We start from the raw sequence: 23,085 nt of genomic DNA on the forward strand, positions 1-23,085 counted from the left end.
TTCTGAATTCTCCCTCTGTGTACCCTAACAGGCGCCGGAATGTGGCGACTAGGGGATTTTCACAGTAACTTCATTGCAGTGTTAATGTAAGCCTACTTGTGACATTACTAAAGGTTATATACACAAAAGCTCTCACTATGAAGGCCAACAGAGCATTTGCCTTCTTTACTGCCTGTTGTACCTGCATGCTTACTTTCAACGACTGATGCACGAGGACACCAAGGTCTCACGGAGTATCCACCTCTCTCAATTTACACCCATTCAAATAATAATCTGCCTTCCTATTTTTACTACCAAAGTGGATAACCTCCCATTTATCCACATTATACTGCATCTGCCACGGATATGCCCACTCACTTAGCCTGTCCAAATCACACTGAAGCATCTCTGTATCCTCTTCACAATTCATCCCCCCCACCCAACTTTGTATAATCTGCAAACGTGTAGAAAATACATTTAGTTCCCTCGTCCAAATCATTAATGTATGATGTGAATAGTTGGGGCCCTGGCACAGATGCCTGCAGTACCCCAGTAGCCACTGCCTGCCAATCGCAAAAAAGACCCATTTCTTTCAACCCTTTGCTCCCTATCTGCTAACCAGCTTTCTGTCCATCTCAAGACACTACCTGCAATCCCATGTGCTTTAACTTTACATAGTAATCTGCTATGTGAGGCCTTGTCAAAAGCCTCCTGAAAATTTAAATAAACCACATCCACCGGTTCTCCCTGGTCAATGTTAGGTACATCTTCAAGAATTCTTGTAGATTTGTCAAGCATGATTTCCCTTTCATAAATCCATGCTGACTTTGTCTGATTATTACCACTGCTTTCCAAATGCTGTGCTATGAAATCCTTGAAAATGGCCTCCAGCAACTTCCCTATTACCGACATTAGGCTCACTGGTCTATAGTTCTGTTTTCTATCTACCTCCCTCTTTGAATAGCAGGTTTACATTAGCTATCCTCGAATATGTAGGAACCATTCCAAAGAATTTTGGAAAATGACCATCCAATGGATCTACTATTTCTCGGGTCACTTCCTTAAGTACCCTGGGGTGAAGACCATCTGGCCCGGGAGATTTATCCACTTTCAATCTCATTAATTTCCCCAAAATCATTTCTCTACTAATACTAAATTTCCTTCAGTTCCTCACTAAAACTTGTGTTACTCAGAACTTCCGGTACATTATTTGTGTCTTCCATTGTAAAGGCAAAGCATAGTACGAATTTAGTTCCCCAGCCATTTCTTTGTTCCCTGTTATGAATTCCTCAGTTTCTGACTGCAAGAGGCCTACATTCGTTTTTGTCAATCTTTTTCTCTTTACATAGCTATAGAAACTTTTACAGTCAGTTTTTATGTTCCCCTCTAGCTTACTTTCATATTCTATTTTCCCCTCTTAATCAATTCCTTGGTCCGCCTTTGGCGAATTTTAAACTGCTCACAATCCTCAGGTCGATCTATGGCTTTTCTCCAATTTTCCTTGTAAGCCATAGTTTGGCCACAGTTCCCTTTCCACTCTTGTGCCAAATAGGAATGAACAACTTCTGGAGTTCACCTATTTGTTACTTGAATGCCTGCCATTCCCTGACCACTGTCCTTCCTTTCAGTAATATTTCCCATTCCATCATAGCCAACTCATGCCTCATAACATCATAGTTACCTTTATTGAGATTTAGGGCTCTGGTCTCAGAATAAACTACCTCACTATCCAGCTTGATAAAGAATTCTAGCATATTATGGTCACTCATCTCCAAGGGCCTCTCAACTAGATTGCCAACTAATCCTTTCTCATTGCACAATACCGAGTCCATGGAGGCCTGTTCCCTTGTTGGTTTTTCAATGTATTGGTCCAGAAACCCATCCTGTATACACTCCAGAAATTCCTCCTCTACTGTTTTATGACGAATTTGACTCACCCAATCTATATGCAGATTAAAGTCACCCATAATCACAGATGTTCCTTCATCATATGCATGTCCGATTTCCTATCTAATGCTATTCCCAACATTACCACTACAGTTTGCTGGTTTGTATACAACCCCCACAAATGTCTTTTGCCTCTTGGTGTTTCTAACTTGACTCATAGATTCCACATCATACAAGTTTGATTAACTGGTACAGGCATTTGCTCATGATTGCAGAAGAACAAAGTACGAGGCACTGCAAATCGCAGCCAACACTGTTAGCTGATGAAAAAGTGTGTTGCAGGGACTGCCATTTAATAATAATAATAATAATAATAATAATAATAGCTTTTTGTCACAAGTAGGCTTCAATGAAGTTACTGTGAAAAGCCCCTAGTCGCCACATACCGGCACCTGTTCGGGGAGGCCGGTAAGGGAATTGAACCCACGCTGCTGGCCTTGTTCTGCATTACAAGCCAGCTGTTTCTTTATGAAGAGGGAAGATCTGGAAGTTTAATACATACATCTTGGACAAGGACACGGTATTCATCAATTTTCCTGGTTGCACTGCTGTTTCTGAACCTGTATTATTTTAGCAAGTGTCAAATAGTTAGCCCGTCAATGCGATACAGAAAATCAACCAGTTGACTAACGTATATGACATCTTTTATGATCGGCCTTGGTATCAACAAACATCAATGCCACACACACACACACACACACACACACACACACACACACATACACACCCAAGCACATACCAATTGGCCAATAGGGCACACTCTTTTCCAATGAGAAGTAAATCATTTAACTTTGTTTCCCCCAAATATTACCATGTGCCTACATTTCTACTTTATTATATAATGAATTTTTGTAACATGCCTTCTGAAAATCCATATTACTGCCAATGCACTACCATGCTTCACTCAACCCACATTGACCAATTGTTCGTCTCCAAAGATTATGGATGATACTTCATTAATCCATGGATGAACAAGACACCCTCTATTTGTATCCTGTTCCATTTGTGACCAAGGGAGACATTACTTATTGTTCAACTGATGCCTCCAGCAACTTTTAAGAGATAAGCAAAACCAAATAAAATTGGATATTTACCATCACCAGCGGTATCTAAAGATCGAAGATACTGCAGCTCCTCTGCTGCTCGATCTCTCACTGCTTCTAGTTCTACAACTCTGTCACTTAATTTGATAATATTCAAAAAAGCTTCATAATTACAATTGGCATCACGGATCTGAAATAAATAAGATTCTCGGTAATTTTAAAATCAATGTATCAAATTAATTTTAATTAAATAAAATATCTAACAAGAGAAGGCACAAGTAAAAATAATTCCAAAGTTAACACAAGTTGATTTATAATGGTTGGGAAAAATTCACTGTTGATATTTCTACATTTTTTTGTTCAGATTTTCTCCTGTTCCTTTGCTAGAAATTACTGAAGCTGGTACCATTCCCAACCGAGAACATGGGAATGAAAAACGCTCGCAGGACTTCACCAGTAAAATTTTGCACCTGCAGCCACAAAACAATTACATTAATTTCATCATATCTTACTTTGCACCTCAAAAGAGCATTTTGTGTTCTATTTTTCTTCTGAGGCTCAAACATGGCGTCATCATTGCCAATTTTCCCCAATGAGGACACGATTGTTACTACAATCTTCTATTCTGTATTTATTCTGGTCAAATACACGAATGTGCAGTCAACTCTAGCCATTTGCGGGCATTTCATTCCCATATGATCTCACGAAGGGTGAAATTGCGAACAGTGCTCATCATTGGGCTCAAATGAAAAGGTTCCAGCCAAAAGAAGCACAAGTCGAACAGGTACACAGCTGAGGTGTAAGAGCAACTCCTCAGAGCTTTTTGGAGGGGCTGGTGGTGAAAGAGAGGAGGGAAATAAAAGGGATCTTTTCCCTTAGTTAATGGAGTAGAGCCTGAATCCAGCCACCGAGTCTCCAAGTCTGCTGCCTTTCACCTCAATGAGGTCACAAGTCATTCTCACAGCTGATTCCTGGGTTCATAGTCAGACTTAGTGCTCGAACCGAGCCACAAGCCAATTTGGAAAAGGTTTGAAGAGACTGACCTGCTCTGCTACCATATGAACAGGACTTTATATTTGACTTGTTTATGGCAGCTTTGAGATTGCCTTGCAGGAACTAGGGCGCAGAATCACAGGCTCCAGTCAATGTCATCAAGTAACAATGATCTTACGGGCTCTACACTAAGGTTTGGGTCTCTAGCTTCAGCCACTGCTCACTCCTCACCCTATTCCAAGTCCCATTTTTCTATCATTCTAGATTTGGGGGAGATATCTGACACCATGTTGAAAGAGGTATTGAGGAGGATTTATTTTGAAGATGAGGGAAGGGAAAGCCATGTAAAACGGTTTAGAGATAGTGTCCAAAGGTGAAGAGCCAAAACATTAGGTGGCGATGTTCCTGAAGGTGGACATGTAACAAAGGCCAATCAGTAGGCGTACAAGGCTAGAGGAGGTTGCAAATATAGGGTGAGGCAAAGGAGAGATATATGAATGAGGACATGGATTTTGAATTCAATGCTGGAAAACTACGTCAACAGGGATGTAGACCATGTGTCCTGGTGAGAAGTGTAACATTTTTAAAATTGCAGATGAGAAAAGTTTCAGGCCACAAACCGCAAACAGGTGCTCAGATTTGCCCGAGAAAACAAATTTGCGATGGAGGGGCATGTGAATGGCGGGAGTGGACTTCTTTTTTTTAAAAAATACATTGAATCAAATTTAACCTTCGAGAAAAACATGCACATAATTCACTCCTCAAAATGCATTCGTATTCCAATGAATTAACAAATCGTCAAGTCAAACTTGTCACTTACCAACCATATAATATACTGATTAATGTAGTCAGGATCACTGAGCTGGTTGATTAACGGAAGAAGAATTCCTTTTGCCAAAATTTCCTGAAAAGTTAAAATAATCCTTTTGGATAGTTTGGCATTTTGAAAATCATAATAGTGTATTAACACATTTGAAAATTACACAGCTTCTAAAGTATACAACATTAGTTTAAATTTCCTGCTAGTATGATGGAAAATTCTCTTTCAATAAACTTTGTGTCATTAAACATCAACATTATAACATATGTTTATATTTATAGAAAGATTTATACAACATAAAAAGTCTTCGAAATAGAGAAGAATTCCAAATGGAAATTGCATATTTTGAACAGGTATCAATTATATCAGGATTCAGAAAGCTATGAGAGCTTTGCTCAGTTGAATTCAAATTAAACCTGTTACTTTTCTGCAGCAATTCTTAGGTTTCAATAACTGGACACATCTATTTGTATTTACCACATCCTTTATGACAGTTATCACATGAGCAGTTTGTTATGGAGCCGCTCCCCAATGGACCACATAATGGTTGGAAAAATACAACTGCTGAATGAATCTACATATAACTAAGGGACACAATAAATTACACGAATACTCAATTGGGCAATGTTTTAAAGGTTTTAAGTTTTTTCTTTAAAAAATATTCTTTGATATATTCAAGAGAGGAGGTAATGTTTGATTACTTTGATATATTCAAGAGAGATGGTAATGTTTGATTACTAGGATTTATGTTTATTACACAAAAAAATATTAAAACCCTCAAACTGAACCACATTTAAAACCTACAACTGTTAAAAGTGAATTTGCTTGTATTTTTAAACAAAAAAAAATTCATTCAAAATCTTTGAAATTGTATTAGTGACCTTGTGTCCAAAAGATCCAGGTTGAACTTTGGACTTTTCTTAAAGGCCTGCAAATACATGTAGGGTGGAAATCTCTCTTCCTGCCGCTTGTCAATGGCATTTTCCATTGAAGCCTGTAGCCACTTGGGTTGGCCAACTCCCGACGTAAAATGGAGGACAGCAAAGCCTGCAGGGAAATTCAGCCAACACAGGCACCCTTTGGGATAGGTCCGGACGACCGGTAGTTGCAGTGAAAATACGGGGGCAGCCCATCGAGTTTCTCTGGGACACAGGAGGGTCCCGCACCACAATAAATACCTCCACCATGTTCCAACAGGACACGTGGACCACTACAGCCACTATCACCCTCAACTGCTTTACAGGCAACTCACAGCAGGGACACATCACAGTCCCTGTACCCATTCAAATCGGCAACATCACCACCAAGCACCCCGTAGTTTTAGTCGACCTGCCCCACACAGCTGAACACATTTTGGGCATAGACATTATGAATTCCCACAATCTATCCTTTGATCCAGTCAACCAATGTGTCTGGAAAATGGCAATATCTGCAAGAGCCCCTGCAACGCTCGCCATAGGAGAATACGGCAATCAAATTAGCGCAGTAGGCGAATTTTGGTTTAACCCGACGACAATTAGCACGGACAAGCAGGTTAGGGCATTGTTACAAAAGAACAGGACAGCATTCGCGACCCACAAACACGACTGTGGCCGGATGACTGGTTCAGTACAAATCACAGGACCTGACCCGAGACCCCAAAAGCAGTATGGAGAAATCTCAAAAGTAATCGATAGCTTATTAGAGCAGGGCATACTTAGAACAGTAGCCTCCATTAATAATGCCCCGATTTGGCCAGTGAGAAAGCCCGATGGATCATGGCGACTGACCATCGATTACCGGGAACTCAACAAAGTCACCCCCGCAGCAGCCCCCACCGTAGCAACAAGTCCCGAGACCATGCTCAAGCAGGGACTCAATTCCCGATACTTTACGGTTTTGGATATAAGTAATGGATTCTGGTCCATTCCATTGGCAAAGGCGTGCCAGTACAAATTTGCTTTCACCTTTAAAAATCAACAGTACACGTGGACATGCCTTCCACAAGGATTCCACAACTCCCCCTCCATTTTCCACCGACAGCTGGCAAATGGTTTAGCCAAAGTTTCTCGCCCCGAATGTCCGGTCCAGTATGTAGACGACCTACTACTACAGACAGACACCAAGGAAGAGCACATTGAGCTTCTGTCCGAACTCCTGGAACTCCTACAAGCAATTGGATGTAAAGTTAACCCCAAAAAGGCCCAGATTCTGGAAAATAAGGTGAGAGATTTGGGTACAATTATCACACATGGTAAACGCTAGATCGAGCATGAAAGGATTGACTCGATTGCTACATTGCCCCTTCTCCAGGACGTTTCAGCCCTCCGGTCGTTTTTAGGACTGGTTGGCTACTGCTGAAACCACATTGACGATTTCGCCAGCAAGGCAGCACCCCTCTCGGACCTCCTGAAGAAAGGAGCCCCCTAGGAATGGCTTCCGCAGCATACGGATGCTGTGGACTACAAGTTCCAGACCCGCTTTCCCCCTATGCGATAGAGGTAGCAAGCACAGACCGCACCCTTTTGGCCGTGCTCCTTCAGGAACGGCACGAACAGTTAAGGCCCGTGGCTTACGCCTCCAGAGTTTTAGATGCTGTGGAGCAGGGATTTACAGCCTGTGAAAACTGCTCGCAGGTTTTTTGGTCAGTACAGTATTTTTCGTACATAACCGGACTGAACCCCATCACAATCCTCACGGAACACAGCCCCACCCAACTTTTACTGGACGGACGACTCAAGGACAGTACAGTTAGTCAGATAAGAGCAGCCAGGTGGACCCTTCTTTTGCAGGGACGGGATATCACTGTTAAAAGGACAAAGACCCACACTTTTTTAGCCGACAACCTACAGTACCCCGGAACCCCCCATGAATGTGAAATTATATCTCCACACCACAACACAGGCCCCTTTATTGCTAAAACACCCACCAGAAAGATAGGTAGTTCAACCCAGAGCCCCAAGCACGCAGACACGTGCAAACCCATAAAGATATATGTGGATGGATCTTCCACAATATTAGAAGGGAAGCGCATAACAGGATGCGGTATTTACGTCGAGGACGCGCAGGGACGCACCGTAGAAGAAATAGCAATAAAACTTCCAGGACACTTAGGCGCGCAGGCAGCAGAACTTGCGGCCATCGCATACATAGTGGAACACCCAGATTCCTTCCCCAGCCCAGCAGACATATTTTCGGACAGCCTCTATGTCTGCAACAGCCTTACAAAATTCCTACCCATGTGGAAAGCAAGAGGATTTGTTTCGGCAGACGGAAAACCCCTCCCTTCAGCCCCATTGCTCCGTATATTTTAGAGCGAGCACAGAACAGGACCTTTGGGATAGTCAAAGTTCGAAGTCACCATCGTTCTTCCCCCCCTGGAAATGTAAAAGCCGATGCACTAGCTAAAGCAGGTTCCAGGCACGGATATTTTTGGACACCACCCGAAAGCGCACCAGTGAATGCAGTTCAGGTCTCGCAGACTAATATCGAGAATTTAGTGCAGGCCCAGAAGCAGGACTGCAATCTCAGAGAGATTTTGAAAGGAAACTATCCAGCCCCCTACGAGAGGTTTAAAAATGCTCTAACCACACATGACGGTGTGGTGTTAAAGGACACCCTTAATGTGGTTCCTGAACAGGACAGGAATCAACTGATTTGTTTATTCCATGACAGTCATGGACATCAGGGAAATGATCCCACAACAGCCCACCTCAGGCAGCTCTGTTGGTGGCCGAGTTTAAAGGACGATGTAAATCACTACATTGAGAATTGCCTTATCTGTGCCCAGAACAACCCGGACAGATACGCCAAAAAGGCTCAGCTCAGTCACACCCGACCCATTAATGGCCCCGGACTAAACTCCAGATTGATTTTATAGGACCACTGCCCCCTTGCAGGAATGGTTATAAATATGTACTCGTGGTAATAGACACGTTTACGAAATGGGTGGAAGCATTCCCATCCAGAACAAACACGGCAAAGACCACAGCCAAGATCCTAACCCACCACACCTTTACGAGATGGGGACTCCCCCCGCAGCATTGAATCCGACCAAGGCTCCCATTTTACGGGACACATCATGAAGAACGTCCTCACGATATTTGGCATTACCCAAAAATTCCACACTGCATACCACCCCCAGTCGAGTGGTATCGTGGAGCGCATGAATCGGACCCTAAAATAAACCCTCAGAAAAATGGTCCAGCAAAACAACAGCAATTGGGATTCGGTCCTCCCTTTTGCGCTGATGTTTCTGCGAAATACGGTTTCCACATCCACAGGTTATACCCCACACACTCTCAGGACCGGACGCCTCATGAAAGGCACAGAAATTTTATTAGGATTAGATTTGACCAGCCTCGAAGTGACAGCCCTCACAGAGCAAGGCCTGTTTCGATAAGACAGTGCATGCAACTGAGTTCAGTATAGGACAGCAAGTCATGCTCTCCGTATACAACCCCAGCACATTCCTGTCACCTAAGTATTCGGGTCCGTACTCCATTGCGGACAAAGTAAGCCCTTCCGTCTACAAAATAAAATACCCCAATGGAAAGACTGCGTGGTTCCATATCAACCAGATGAAGGTAAATGGAACACAGTCTAACCACGCACACCACGTCATGCTCGACGCAGCAGATCATGCCCCGCCCACAGCCAACGTAACCCTCCCCTCCCCCAACACGTCCAGCCCAGCCACAGACTCAACCGCGACTCCGCCCCGGAACGCCCACAGACAGCAGCAGCAGCGACTGCGGCTGTGACTCAGACAATAGCCACAGCACACCTCCCTACTATCCCCATGCAACAGGACCGACACCCAGTGAATCTGTCCACGATTCGAGTGATCCCTTCATGATCACTTTCCTAAACAAACCCCACCACCGAGCACCGACTTACAATGACGACCCCGATTCCGTCCCCACAGAACTAGACACCACCTTTTGGCACCGAGATAATTCGTACAGACTCGTCCGGAATGACGAGGGCGATCCAAAAATCACACCATGCACGAGAGTTTGGCATCCGGGAGAAGATAACGACTTGGAGTCTGACTCCCAAAACGAGAACCCCTTTGCGACCCTGTTCGCAACCGGTAACCGAGGTGTCCAGATGATGTTTTAAAAGGAACCGCTTGGGAGAAAATGGTGTCCTTTCTGATGGAATCTGCAGCATGTTTGATGTTGTTCGTACTTGCACTGTTAAATGTTGCATGTTAAACCGGAATTTTTTTTCCACTGCCCCACGACACCACCCTTCTGACGCCCACTGGCAGTCAGAGAAACTAGTTTGGCCAGGCGCTAGTTCATAGGAACTAGTTTGGCTGCAGAGACATGTTAATGTCCCAGACGCTAGTTCAGAGGAACTCGTTTGTCGACTGAAACACAGACCCCCGTTCGTAACTGCTCTTCTGGTTCGAGGGAAGAACCAATATGGCAGCCCTCCACGATGACTACATTTCCTGCCCGTTCGTGTCGGTTGCTCAGGCAGTGGAGAAACGGCATTGGGACCCGCCCTGCCTGGGAACCCCCCTCTGATCAGCTACGCTCGGGTAGGGCACACACGGCATTGGTCGCCGTCCTACCCGGGGACTCCATCCAAATCGTACCCGTCGCGGCCCATACGCACCTCATTTCGGCAAGTTTTGTTCAAAAAGTTCTGTTTTGTTTTCAGGTGACCCTTAGGTTGCCAACCTTATGCTATTTACATCCGCAAACATTTGGATGGTAAATCGCACAGCCTGCGAGACGGCTCGCACTGGTTCAGTACTTGTAAGTGTGTCTTGTCCTGAAATTCGGTTTTTGAAGAAAAAAATGAGGGAGTCACACAAAACGACCAATTATAAAGGGAGTAATTGGCACTAAAGGACAGACAGGCTATCATACAAGATATTAAACTAAGATAGTAACAGACACTATGCTTGATCACACAGAACTCCAGAACCAGAGAAGAGAAGAAAGAGTGAAAGAAGAAGAACCATGAGGACATCCTCCGCGTGGCTCATCGTTATAATGGACATTTGGTTACACGCGAACGCGACCCCCCTGACCTCAACCTCCCCAGCCATTAATGATTCACTTCCCCACAGTACCCAGAGCCCAGTCACAAGCGACACCACACCATCTTGGTGTGACAGGTTTATAACCTGGTACTCCCTGTCCTACTTGATAGAATCCCTATTGGTATTGGCGATACTCTGCTGCATCGTGCAGACTATTCGTCTGAGAAAATGGAGAAGGAGAGCCTACCGCGCTCACACCCAGTTATATAGGATAAGATCCCCCATTTTTGGATATGACCAGACCCCCGCAACCTATAATAAAGAGCATTCGTTTGCGATTTGTTGTAAATAAAGAAATGTTCATGATCAATTGTACAATCCTGAGCTTGACTGCCAAGCCAGAAAATGTTTATAATACTGCTATGATTTTGTTTGTATGGTTTAGGAAGTTAGTGTGATCAAATGTTTGAGTGAGTGTAGTTTATTAAGGATAGTTAGAGGTTCCGATTTTCTTGTTTTGTAATGCATGTCCCTGTTAGACATAGCGCCCCTCAGAATTGTCAGTTAAAAACTTTTTGCATAGGTATGGTCAGTGTAGAGGCCATAGAAGAGTGGTCGCCGGGTCAGGGAATGAAAAACAACACAGTTATGTGATTCTTCACGCTTCGCGTTAGGATCACAAGGAGGATGTGTAGCCACCTGGGTTGTCCAACTCCCAACGTAAAATGGAGGACAGCAAAGGCTGCAGGGAAATTCAGCCAACACAGGCAGAAACTAGCAGGTGCAAGTTACTGTGTATTAAACTCTGCAAAAGCCCAGACAGCATCGATACCAGCAGCCATCTGCATAATAATGTATCAGCCATCTACATACTAATGAGCGATCCCCAGGAACAATCGAAACATTTGGGATAAACAAAGCCAAGCCAGACTCCCCGGCGCCAGCAGGAGCTAACACAAGAGGTTAACGGACGCCTCAAGACCGCCCATCGATCAGGGAACCGCTCTAGTATTGGAGAAATCGAACCAAGCGATTGGAACAAAGTCCTATTACTTGGAACCAGGTACAGGGTCCGCCCCGAAAGGCGGGAAGCCCCTGGGGACTATCATGTTAAGCCCCCAAGTTCAAATCGTTCTCCTTGACCGGGTCACTCAGCAACGCGAACCAACCCTTGACAGTGACCGGTGCAGCTACCGCCGATATCCAGTAAGTCTTAAGTCAACGCTCGCTACGAAATAGGCGCTCCTAGCTACCAATCCCTACCAACTTCGAATCCCGCAGACTCAGAACCCAAGCGAAAGGCCATTTGTTCCCCTGACCTGGTGGGCCAGTCCGAAGCTAAGTATAGGCCTGTTAGTTGTAGAAGTAGCTTTGAAGTAGAATTTGTGCATGAGTAGCGATTACTGTGTATAATAAATGTGCTTTGATTTGAATCTTACTAATCGGTGTATTGAGTTATTGATCATTACTTGAATTTGAACCTCGTGGCGGTATAATAAAGATACCTGGTGACTCGAGAGCAAAGGTTATAAAACAGAGCCAATTGAACCAACCAAAAGTTAGCAACAAGCCACCCCACACCGCCAGGAAATTCACAGGTGGGGGAAAACAATCCACCAGTGGGAAAAGAGAACCCCCCCCCCCTCCCCTATTGTTACCTCTGGAGTCCCTCGTCGGTCATTCTTGTTCCCTCCTTTTTCTAATCTACAATCATCCCACGGTAACAAGACTTAAAGATACAGGATCAGCTTCCATATGTAAGCTGACACCCAGTTCCACCTGTTTACCAACTGTCTCGACCATTCTATTGTTTTTGTACTATCACACTACTTGTTTGACATCTAAACTTGGAAAAGCCATGATTTTCTCCAGTTAAACAGAACTTTAAAAGCCAGCTGCTGAAATAGTTACAAATTATATCACTTTCAATGACTATACAATCTTTAAAGTTAAACCAGCCAATCTCACCCTTAGGAAATATCTCATGTTCTTGTTATGGAAGTCTCCAGGAGGTAGAAACAAATACAGTAAAATCTCACAAAGATCTTGCAGGAACCCTGAAACGAGAGACAATTTGATTTCAACAGGCTGTATATGCCTGTCATACAGAAAATCTCGAACAGGGCCATCTTACTTCAACAACAACAACCTTATTCCTCATAGTGGCTTTAAATATCCAAAGTGCTTCTTTGAATGTTGCAAGCAAAATCTGACTTTGAACCACATAAGGTGATATGTGAAGCTTTGTCAATGAAGTCGGTTTTAAGCAACATCTTAAAAGGAAGAGAGGTAGGGAAACAGAAATTTCAGGAGGGAATTCTATCATTTAGGCCACAGGCAACTGAAGACAAGGCCACCAATAGCTGAGTCGGGATCCTCAAGGGGACAGAGTTAGAAGAGCCCAGATATCTCAGAGGGCCATTTGGGCTAGAGGAGATTAGAGTTAGGGTTGGGGCAGGGTGGCCAAGGCCAGGGAAGGATTTAAAAACAAGGATTAGAATCCTAAAATCAAGGTATTGTGTAACCAGGAGCAAATGCAGGTCAATGGGTGAACAGGATTTTGGGTGCGTAACGACGCAGGCAGCAAAATTTAGAAGGAAAAATGTGGGAGATTAGAACATCTGGGAAAATAGTTTGGGTGCTTTCCTGTAGGGTGAAGTGTGTGCTGTGGGGGTAGGGTGGAGGAAAACGGGTGTTGCATCACACAAGCTTCCAAGAGAAAAAATAGCCCATACAGTGTGCCTCCAGTTCAAGATGAAGACTCACCATACTTGGATTGGTATATATCCAATAAGAATTCATAAAAATATTACTCATGCAAGTTACAAGCTAGTTGCTTTAATTAAAATGACAGTCTACATTATATGGAAGAATGCTTTACACATTTTACACAGTGAACACCAAGTCTTAAAAGAATAAGCTTCTTAATGCAATTTAACTAGAGGGGCATCAGTAAGAAAGATGGGCACAATTTCAAAAAAGATAAATTCCAGGCCTGATTTTCCAGCCCCACCGTGGTGGGTTCCTATGCAGGAGATGGAGTGAGCCATTCAAATCTTTAATGACTGCGACAGAACCAGAAGATCGTGCCGGTGGGAGGGGCCAGAAAATCCCACCCCAAGATTACCAGAATTCTATTTTCATATAAGTAATGATAATGATGTGTGAGGATTTTCAGAGTACAATGGAGGTAAAAATACTCAAGTTACAGGTTGTCATTTTAGGATGGAGGGCAAGGAAGACCAAAACTATAGCTTTGATCCAGTTTAATAAGCCAAAATATGTAAAATAACCTTCCCCATCCATATGTTCTGTATGATCCTTTATTGTCAAAAAGCTAAAAACATACGTAAAGTCGAAAAATATAACAAACCTTCTTCATCTTTAACTGAAGTACAAACTAGGTCACGGCAGACTTCTCTCTCCATTTCCACTTCAACCTCAAAAAATATTTCAACAAACTCTTCCAAACCATCTGAAATGACAGAATTGTTGCTCCAATTGATGTATCAGAATCCACTATATTATTGCAGTTACTTTAAGAACTTGCCTTGAATATTTTTTAATTAGTTAAACGTAACATACAGGGCTGAAAAAAGGGAGAGAGAATTATGATGATGCAATACAAAAAAGTATCTAAAGTAGGCAAAGTGTTAATAGGAACAAATAGACCATTTTTCCCCTCAAGGCCACCAGCAACCATTCAATAGGCTGATCTGCATTTCAACTCAGTCTACCTGCTTTAGCTTTGGCTCCTTTCACATCTTTGTCCAGAAAAACTTCATAGATTTCATATTCAAAACGATTAATCAAGCAAGCCCCTATTGTTTTCTGTGATAGATGGTTCCACGAGTGTATCAGCCTTTGCAGGAAGAACTGTGCCCAACATCTCTCCTCAATGGTCTTACCCTGATTTTAAAGGTGGTGTCTCCTTGCCCTAGACTTACACCAGAGGGGAGAAAAACATATCTCTACCTCACTCATCAAATACTTTCAAAACCCTCAAAATCTTATAGCTTATGTACTAAGACTCATCTTTCATTCTTTCACTCCACAGTATAAATATTTCCCACTTCCGCTGTGTTTTAGCTTTGACAAAGGATCATTTGGACTCAAAATGTTAGCTCTTTTCTCTCCCTACAGATGCTGCCAGACCTGCTGAGATTTTGCAGCATTTTCTCTTTGGTTTCAGATTCCAGCATCAGCAGTAATTTGCTTTTATCTAACTTATGTACTCTCCTCATAATCTAACCTTTGGGGCCCTGTGAACATTCGGATACATTTGTTCTGCACTTCCAACATCAATATATCCTTTCCATGGTATTAGGTCAAAAATGCACAAGATAGTCCAGATCTTGGGCAGCATGGTAGCACAGTGGATAGGGGCTGCACTGTAGCACAGTGGATAGCACTATGACTTCACAGCACCAGGGTCCCAGGTTCGATTCCCCGCTGGGTCACTGTCTGTGCTGAGTCAGCACGTTCTCCCCATGTCTGCTTGGGTTTCCTCCGGGTGCTCCGGTTTCCTCCCACAGTCCAAAGACGTGCAGCTTAGGTGGATTGGCCATGCTAAATTGCCCTTAAGTGTCCAAAAAAGGTTAGATGGGGTTACGGGGATAGGGTGGAAGTGAGGGCTTAAGTGGGTCGGTGCAGACCTAATGGGCCGAATGGCCTCCGTCTGCACTGCATGTTCTATGTGGATGTGGTTTAACTGGGGCTTTGTATTGCTGTCGCAAAACCTCTTCCCTCTTAAATCGTCTGGCCACAGAGCAAGGCTTCCCAAACTATGGACTGTAACCCCAACAGGGTCAGAAGACATTATTTTGGAGTTGTGAGCTCCAAGTAACAATGTGCTAACAGCTGGGAGGCCCCTTTAAATCTTCATGATTATTTCTAATGTTGAGCATGATCTAATGGACAGATGTTTGAGGCCTAATTGCTACTGTTAAAAAGACCATAAAAAGTATTTTTCTTTTTAAAACCTGCAGTTTAAACAACTCCCACCAAGCTCAGCCTCATTCATCCCTTGCTCAGCAGCTGAAGGCCATACCACAACCCCCCCCATATTAAACAAGTCTCGTACCTTCCAAATTTTCAATCTGTGATCACGTGAAGTTTGGGGGTATTAAAATTGCATAGGAAATAGATTTAAGAAGCACTGCTACAGAGGCTTCCAATTTCATTTTTGAAAGTGGTCAGGTACAAAATCTATATTGTACACAGATTCCTAAATCGCTTTGCATCTCCTCTGTTCAAGATTTTCACCATTTAAATAATGCTCTCAACTTTCTTTTTCTGGTTCAAAATGGTTCACCTCACACTTAACCGCACAAAATTCTATTTGCCTCAGTTTTACCCAACCATTTAAACTATCAATGTCGCGTCACAATTCCATGTTCCTGTCCACTTTACTTGCTATATCACAGTCTCTGGGTCATCAGCATCATGGGAAATAAACGCATTTTATTGGACAGACCTGAAGCATCTTGCTCCACAGATACTGCTGATTTTATATTTCCAATTTTGTTTTTAAATTTGGAAGAGTCGTGCTCTCGCAGCAGATAGAATTAGCGTTTACATAAGCAGGGCCCTGAACTGGAAATCAACAATCAGGTTGCGGATTGCTCCACATGGCCCAGTTACAGAAGTAATGAGCAGTGAAATGACATTTCCTCAAAAGGCGTTTTCCTTTGTTATTAAAGTCACCAAGAGAAAAAAAAAAGTTATCTTCTCGGCTTCATAATGGCTACAACTGATGGAGATCTATGATTCTGCCATCTTTCTGAATCGTACTGAACGTGTCAATGACGTAGGGGGAATAAAACAAAATAATAGACAAAGATACATTACACACTAAAGAAACACTAAAGAAACAATCCTAGCAGGAGTTCTTTCTCACCTCCTGCACCAAATAGGCAAGCAATTTAATTTTCTCTTTCAAGTACTGTGAATTGCAATATTACAACATTTTTGTTTCTGATATTGGACCAGCATATGCAATAGATTGATTCCAAGAAACATTATTTGCAACTAAAATGCAGTTGGATGCGTCTAGCAGGTTGATGTCAGATGAAAGCTTCTACATGAAATAACTGTGGCCATGCTATACTGCCAAAGTTTACATTCACCCATCACTAACTTCAACTTGTCCTTGTCTCACCTCTTCTCTCCTCCCCTCTCTCCAATGTGAAAAGCATCTTTTTATACATGAAATGCTAATAACTCAGACTAATTTATCCACAAAGAACTTGATGATAAACAAAGAGGATTATCTGTGAATGAGATCCTTGCAAAGATGTCATTCAACTAAGCAAGCATGTGTCAAAAATTATAATTGGCAGATTTTAATGAATTTGAGAGGTCGCGTTACAAGTTAAAGAAATGAAAACCATTCTCAAGGAGAAAAAAGCATCAACAAAAAAAGCAAAATAAAGTGAGGGCAGAACGCAAATAAACCAGTGGATCTCCTGTGGTTTTACAGAGGTCGCAGCTAGGCTCCTCCTTTGACTGGTGGTATCAATTACCAACTCAGCTCAGATTTCAAAAATTCAAGCATTATTATTATGCAGCTTCCCTCTCATTCCGAGCTTGTGTGGGTGAAAAACTGCCATGGCAGATGCATTTCAGTTACAGGGATAGTTTGAAGAAGCAGGGGTTGTTCTCCTTGGAGAAAGGAGAAAAGTTTGAAAGGAGCTATGATATAGGGGTCAAGCAGAGTAAACAGTGAGAAACTGTTCCTATTGGCAGAATGGCACTGATTTAAGGTGAATGCTAGTGATGGATCAGTGCTACCTGTAGTTCAGACTCCAGAACAAACACTTGAACCAAAGCTACTCGAGCCATGTACTGCAGACGGGTTTTGCCGTAGATCAAACTGGCATCCAGGAGCTCCCACATTCTGCACCTCACCTGTCCTGCCATTCTTAATGTGATCTACTTCATTATTTAATTCAATTATAAATTTTACTTTTATATATTTTATTAACCTTACCACCAACACCTTGGCTATTTTGAACCTTAGGAATAGACTAAACCGTAGTTACCAGATTCTCAACAAATAACTACCTTCTCCTGTAGCAGAGTAAGATCACTTCATGAAGGCTGAGGAAGTTGGAAAACTAAAGCAAAGAGCAACTCTTCCATTTCCTTCCCTTACTCGCTTTAATTGCGCAACTCCCAGCACTCTATTCTATGTCATACGTCTTGCAGTAAACCTTACTGAAAGCATCTTTTACCCCTTATGCACCTAATTCCCAGTTTGAACCAAATTCCCAAATATACTCACTGGGTCTGTCTCACACAGGCCAAAGTCTCCCTTCACTGACTGCGCATCTCTTACTGACTTTTTAAAACAACCCTCATAATTTTGGCTTGAAGTTAATTTTGTTCAGTTTTGAATTGGTGAGACTGCCAATAAAGAAAGAGTTTAATAGAGAGCTGCATATAGACAATTTTTTTCAAATTTAGAGTACCCAATTCTTGTTCTCCCAATTAAGGGGCAATTTAGCGTGACCAATTCACCTACCCTGTACATCATTTTGGGTTGTGGACACAGGGAGAATGTGCAAACTCCACACGGACAGTGGCTCGGGGCCGGGATCGAACCAGGGTCCTCGGCATCGTGAGGCAACAGTACTAACCGCTGCGCCACAGTGCTGTCCCTTAGATAAATCTTTTAACTGATATGCATATCACAGAAAAACAGAAAAAGTCTTCTGAGCATTGGCCTGGGCATGACACTCAAAAAATACCTACACGCTTGGATTAGTGAAGGTAATTTACTGACTAAAAGTTGGGGCTCATCAATTAAGTTATTAAAAATACAGAAGATAAAACATTTCCACTTAAGGGTTTCAAGACGATATTCCAATATCTATAACACCTTTCTGGGTCTTTTAGAAGACTCAAAGACTGCTGCCACTTTCTCCAAGCATAAATTCCTTGCACCTTCTTCCCAGTAAAACAATCTAAGCCTTTTTTGATCTTCAACAATCAAACCGCAAAAGCTTACGGTCAGATAGACTTCTGGAAAAGGTCAGGTAACTCCTCATTTGCCATAAATTTAAAATATTACCAAAACGTATTAAAAACCTCACAATTGTAACAAGTTTTATATCATCAGCAAACTTGGATACAATATTCTGTGTCATTATGATGGATTGTAAATAGTAGAGGTCCCAGCACTGATTTTTGTGGTACTCCACTTGTTACAGCCCAATGGCCGACTTGTCTCTACTGTCCTAGTCAGTTAACTAATCCTCCACCCATATTACCAGCAAATCCATGAGCACTGACCGTATTAACTTTTTATGTTGCATTCTCTCACATACACTGCTCAGTAATTGCACCATCTGATCTTCCTGTACACCAGGAGCCAACATGCTAGTTGAAAACCTGCCTTTGGGTGCACATGCCTTGTACTTCCAGCATTTTGCACCATAACTGTTTAGCAAAACGCACCGCCCTATTCAAAAGGAGCCGAATTGCAGGTAGGTTTCCTGCATTTGGGGCACCCATGCACCCAGGTTTTTTTTTTTTTTTTTTAACAGGCTATCTCGGCACATAGGAAGAATAGGCACAGAATACCAAAGTGATAGAAAACGTCCCCTCCAAAAAAAATACAAATTGACTTGAGAACCATTCCATACCTTTTTTCGGTCTTAAATCTTCTATCCTTTGTTGAGCTTTTCTGAATACACGAAGATGTGTAGCAAAGTCATTTACCAACCGCGTAGTAAAGTATGGTTGCCAGTCTACCTCCTTTGACCTATTATTAATCACAATAAAGTAATGAAAACCACAAAATTGTAATTAACATTCCTCAAAACTGTGATAATGATTTGCAGGTTCTTGAATAAGACCAGGATTTTTTTTAAAAATCAGTTCTCATGGTCCCAATTTTACTAACACTCATGTGGGTTCTATACTGTGGCTTACTGCTCAGATCAAGATACTTAGTTAGGAGGAATTTTGATACAGTAAATAAGAACCCATTACCACTAGCAGGTGGGTCAGGAACCAGAAGACACAAATTTAAAGATAACTGCCAAAAAGAATCGGAGAACAAAAATATATATCTGCTGAAATTTGTTTCAAGCTGAAAAAGCACTACCCAAGGCAGGCTTGGGGTCAGATAGGGGAACTTACTAAAGGGAAACCTTTATGTAACAGCAGCAAACATGGCAAAAGTATTAAACACAAACTTTGTATATGTCTTCATTAAGTAGGCAGTTGCTGTAAGGTGAAGGTTAAAAGAGGAGAGAAAATTAATCAGAAGGGTAATAATAGAAGAGACAAGATCATTACTGAAAATTAATCAGTCACCTGGTCCAGAGGAATACATCCTGAAAGAAGGATCACAAGGATGAATGCTGGGACAACTGCTGTTCTCAATTTACGCCAATAATTTGAACTTGTAGAATGGGCAAATAATTGGCAAATGAAGTTCAATAAAGATACAAGTGAGGTTGCATATTTTAGTTGGAAAAATAGGGAGATCACATTACTTGAAAGGTACAAGTCAAGATAGAGCAGAGGAAGAAAATAACTGAAAAGGGTGCAGAGCAATTTACAAGGATGAGCCCAGAAATGTGTGGGGATACATAATAGGGAAGGTTCGACAGGATGGTCTCCCCTCTTGAAAAAAGGCGACTGAGGGGTAACTAATAGAAGTCTTTAACTTATCAAGTGTTTTCGTGGAATGAATACAGAGAGAATGTTTCCACTCGTGGAGAAGCTTATAACTAGCTGCCATGAATATAAGATAGTCACCAAGAAATTCAACAGGGAATTCAGAAGAAACTTCTTTGAGTAAAAAGAGTTCTGAAAATGTGGAACTCACTTCCATGGAGTTGTTGAAGCGAATATTGTAAACACAAGTAAAGGGAAACTAGACAAGCATATACGAGAGAAGGGAATAGATGACTATGATTGTAGATTTTTTGAGAAAAAGTAGACACTCTAATAAAGCTTAAACAGTGGCATGGATGGTTGGGTTAAATTCTGCTTCTGTGCCATATAAGCTTGTAATCCTTTGTTAAGCTTGAACCAACCACCGTCCAACTCGAAGACAAGTGCACTTTCAACTAAACCAAGCTTACATTTGTTCTTCCATTGGTTGCTGGTTGCTTCAGAAACAATTGTTCCTTCAATTTATAATTTGTCTTGCAACCCGTTCCTGAACATCATAAAGTGTAAGTGCAAACATTAATTCCTGGGCACCCACTAGACACAGGTTTCCAATCCAGTATTGCACCGTTAACTATTACCCACCGTCTTCTCCGTTTCAGCCAGTTTATTATCCACTGTCAGTTTTTAAAGCGGGACATTAAAGGCTTTCTTGGAGTCTAGTTATCAGGGAGGTTTCAAATGTCCATTTCGAATGTTCTTTCCTCAAAGTTCACAAGTTGGCCAGCCAACCAAATCTGAACCCATACTAGCTTGTTATTTTCATTTAGGTACTCTTCAAACTGATGAGAAATTCCATTATTCACCAGTTATAAAATCAAGCCCAACAAGTTTCCAGTGACTAGTTTTGTTTATTGACTTTAAACAAATAAGTCTCAGTTGGATTTTTTTTCCAACCCAATGGAATCTTCATTGTATTCAATAGCTCACTTACAATGTTAGCACTTCTGGAGCTTGTTCCTAGTCTTATTTTGCAATCTCAGGTATACACAATCATTCTCTAGATATTCATTATTTTGAATAGTTTAGGGCCTGGATTAAAACTATTTAAAGCGATTAATTCTAGTTATAGAAACATTAATGCCAAGTATTGCGCGGCAACTATCATCCTTGGTTCCTGCAATAAATTATTTATTGTACAAAATATTTTTGGGAGATGTCTAGGTACTATTTCAAGACTAGTGGAGTTTTCCTGTTCTCTGACCAACATTTATCTTTCAATCAACACCACAAACAAAAACAGACTAATCGTCATCACTACTGTTTGACAGACATGCTGTTCCCAAATGTTGGCTGTGCCCAGTTCAAAAGTAATTAAATTCATTGTAAATTGCTTTGGGACATCTTTATCTCATGAAAAGTGCTATATAAAATGCAAGTTTGTTCTTTCTTTAGTTTGTTCACTATTTTTATATTTCCTTTGAAGTTTTATTAGGCATTTGGTTTTGTCTATTGCAGTCTTCATTGTCTTACCAATCTCTTGGGGCTCAAGCATTTTTAGCCAGCACTCCATGAAGTTTTTATCCTACATTATAACTCCTTAGTTCTTCCATTTGTTTTCAACTGAAAAGTTCGCAAGTAATACCATAACATCCCACTCCATAGGATTTACAGGGCAGAAGGAGGTCATTCGGCTCATCAAGTCTGCACCGGTCCTTGGAAAGAGCATCCAACTTAAGCCCACACCTCCACCCTATCCCCATAACCCAGTAACTCCACCTAACATTTTGGACATTAAGGGCAATTTAGCACGGCCAATACACCTAATTCAATAAACAAAACTAGTCACTGGAAACTTTGGACTGTGGGAGGAAACTATAGCAGTTGGAGGAAACCCACACAGATACGGGGAGCAGTGCAAACTCCACAGTCACCCGAGGCTGGAATTGAACCCGGGATCCTCAAGCTGTGAGCAGCAGTGCTAACCACTTATGAAGCAGCAGTGCTAACCACTTACTTTTGCTCTCTTGGAGCTGGTCCTTTTAAATTCGCAGAAGTGTTGGTTTGTCATCCTCAGAACAATATGCAATTTATTACACAAGGCTTTTCTGACACACTGGGTCAGACAGAATTCATGCAGTACATGTGCTAGTTGGATAAAATCCCCATCAGGAGGATCCTTCAATTTTCTTTTCCTTTCCTTATCACTTCAGGTGAACCACTGCTTTTTTGTTTCAATCTGGTCTATATTGCTGTTCTGCCTGTATTATGTATTCTCAATCAGGCAAACTCATTGAATAGTATAAATGGATATTCCTCCATTACTGATCGGTTATCCACAAAATATAGAACTGCTTCATCTCTTTTCCAACCTTGCTTTTTTATTCATTCATGGGATGTGGGAGTAGTTTGTTGCACCAGCATTGATTGCCCATCCTCAACTGCGAACCGTGTGGCTTGCTTGGTGGCCATTTGAGAAGACATTTCAAAGTCAACCATATTGCTATAAATCTGGAGTCACATGCAGGGTAATCCAGGTCGGTATTGCACATTTCCTTCCCTAAAAGATCAGCGAACGAGTGGGTTTTTGCAACAATCGATAATGGTTTTATGGTCATCATTAGAAGATGGAAGTCTGTTGTGGAAGTTGTCTGTATGGATTTTATGGAAGTGTTTTGACAAAGTACACATAAAAG

At 42.0% G+C, this 23,085-nt stretch overlaps 1 protein-coding gene across 5 annotated transcripts in view; it reads right to left on the reverse strand.

The window, feature by feature from the left end:
• Positions 1-23,085, reverse strand: part of snx13 (sorting nexin 13) — a 235,407-nt gene that overhangs the window by 96,753 nt on the left and 115,569 nt on the right. For all 5 annotated transcript variants that reach the window (XM_072509178.1, XM_072509181.1, XM_072509180.1 and 2 more), the window contains exons 6-10: positions 19,411-19,529; positions 14,136-14,237; positions 12,731-12,819; positions 4,783-4,866; positions 3,021-3,159 (exon numbers count right to left, since the gene is read on the reverse strand). In XM_072509178.1, coding sequence (XP_072365279.1) covers positions 3,021-3,159; positions 4,783-4,866; positions 12,731-12,819; positions 14,136-14,237; positions 19,411-19,529 — 533 coding nt within the window. The remainder of the gene's footprint in view (positions 1-3,020; positions 3,160-4,782; positions 4,867-12,730; positions 12,820-14,135; positions 14,238-19,410; positions 19,530-23,085) is intronic.

This window comes from Scyliorhinus torazame, chromosome 6 (assembly GCF_047496885.1).
Source record: "Scyliorhinus torazame isolate Kashiwa2021f chromosome 6, sScyTor2.1, whole genome shotgun sequence".
NCBI lineage: Eukaryota > Metazoa > Chordata > Chondrichthyes > Carcharhiniformes > Scyliorhinidae > Scyliorhinus > Scyliorhinus torazame.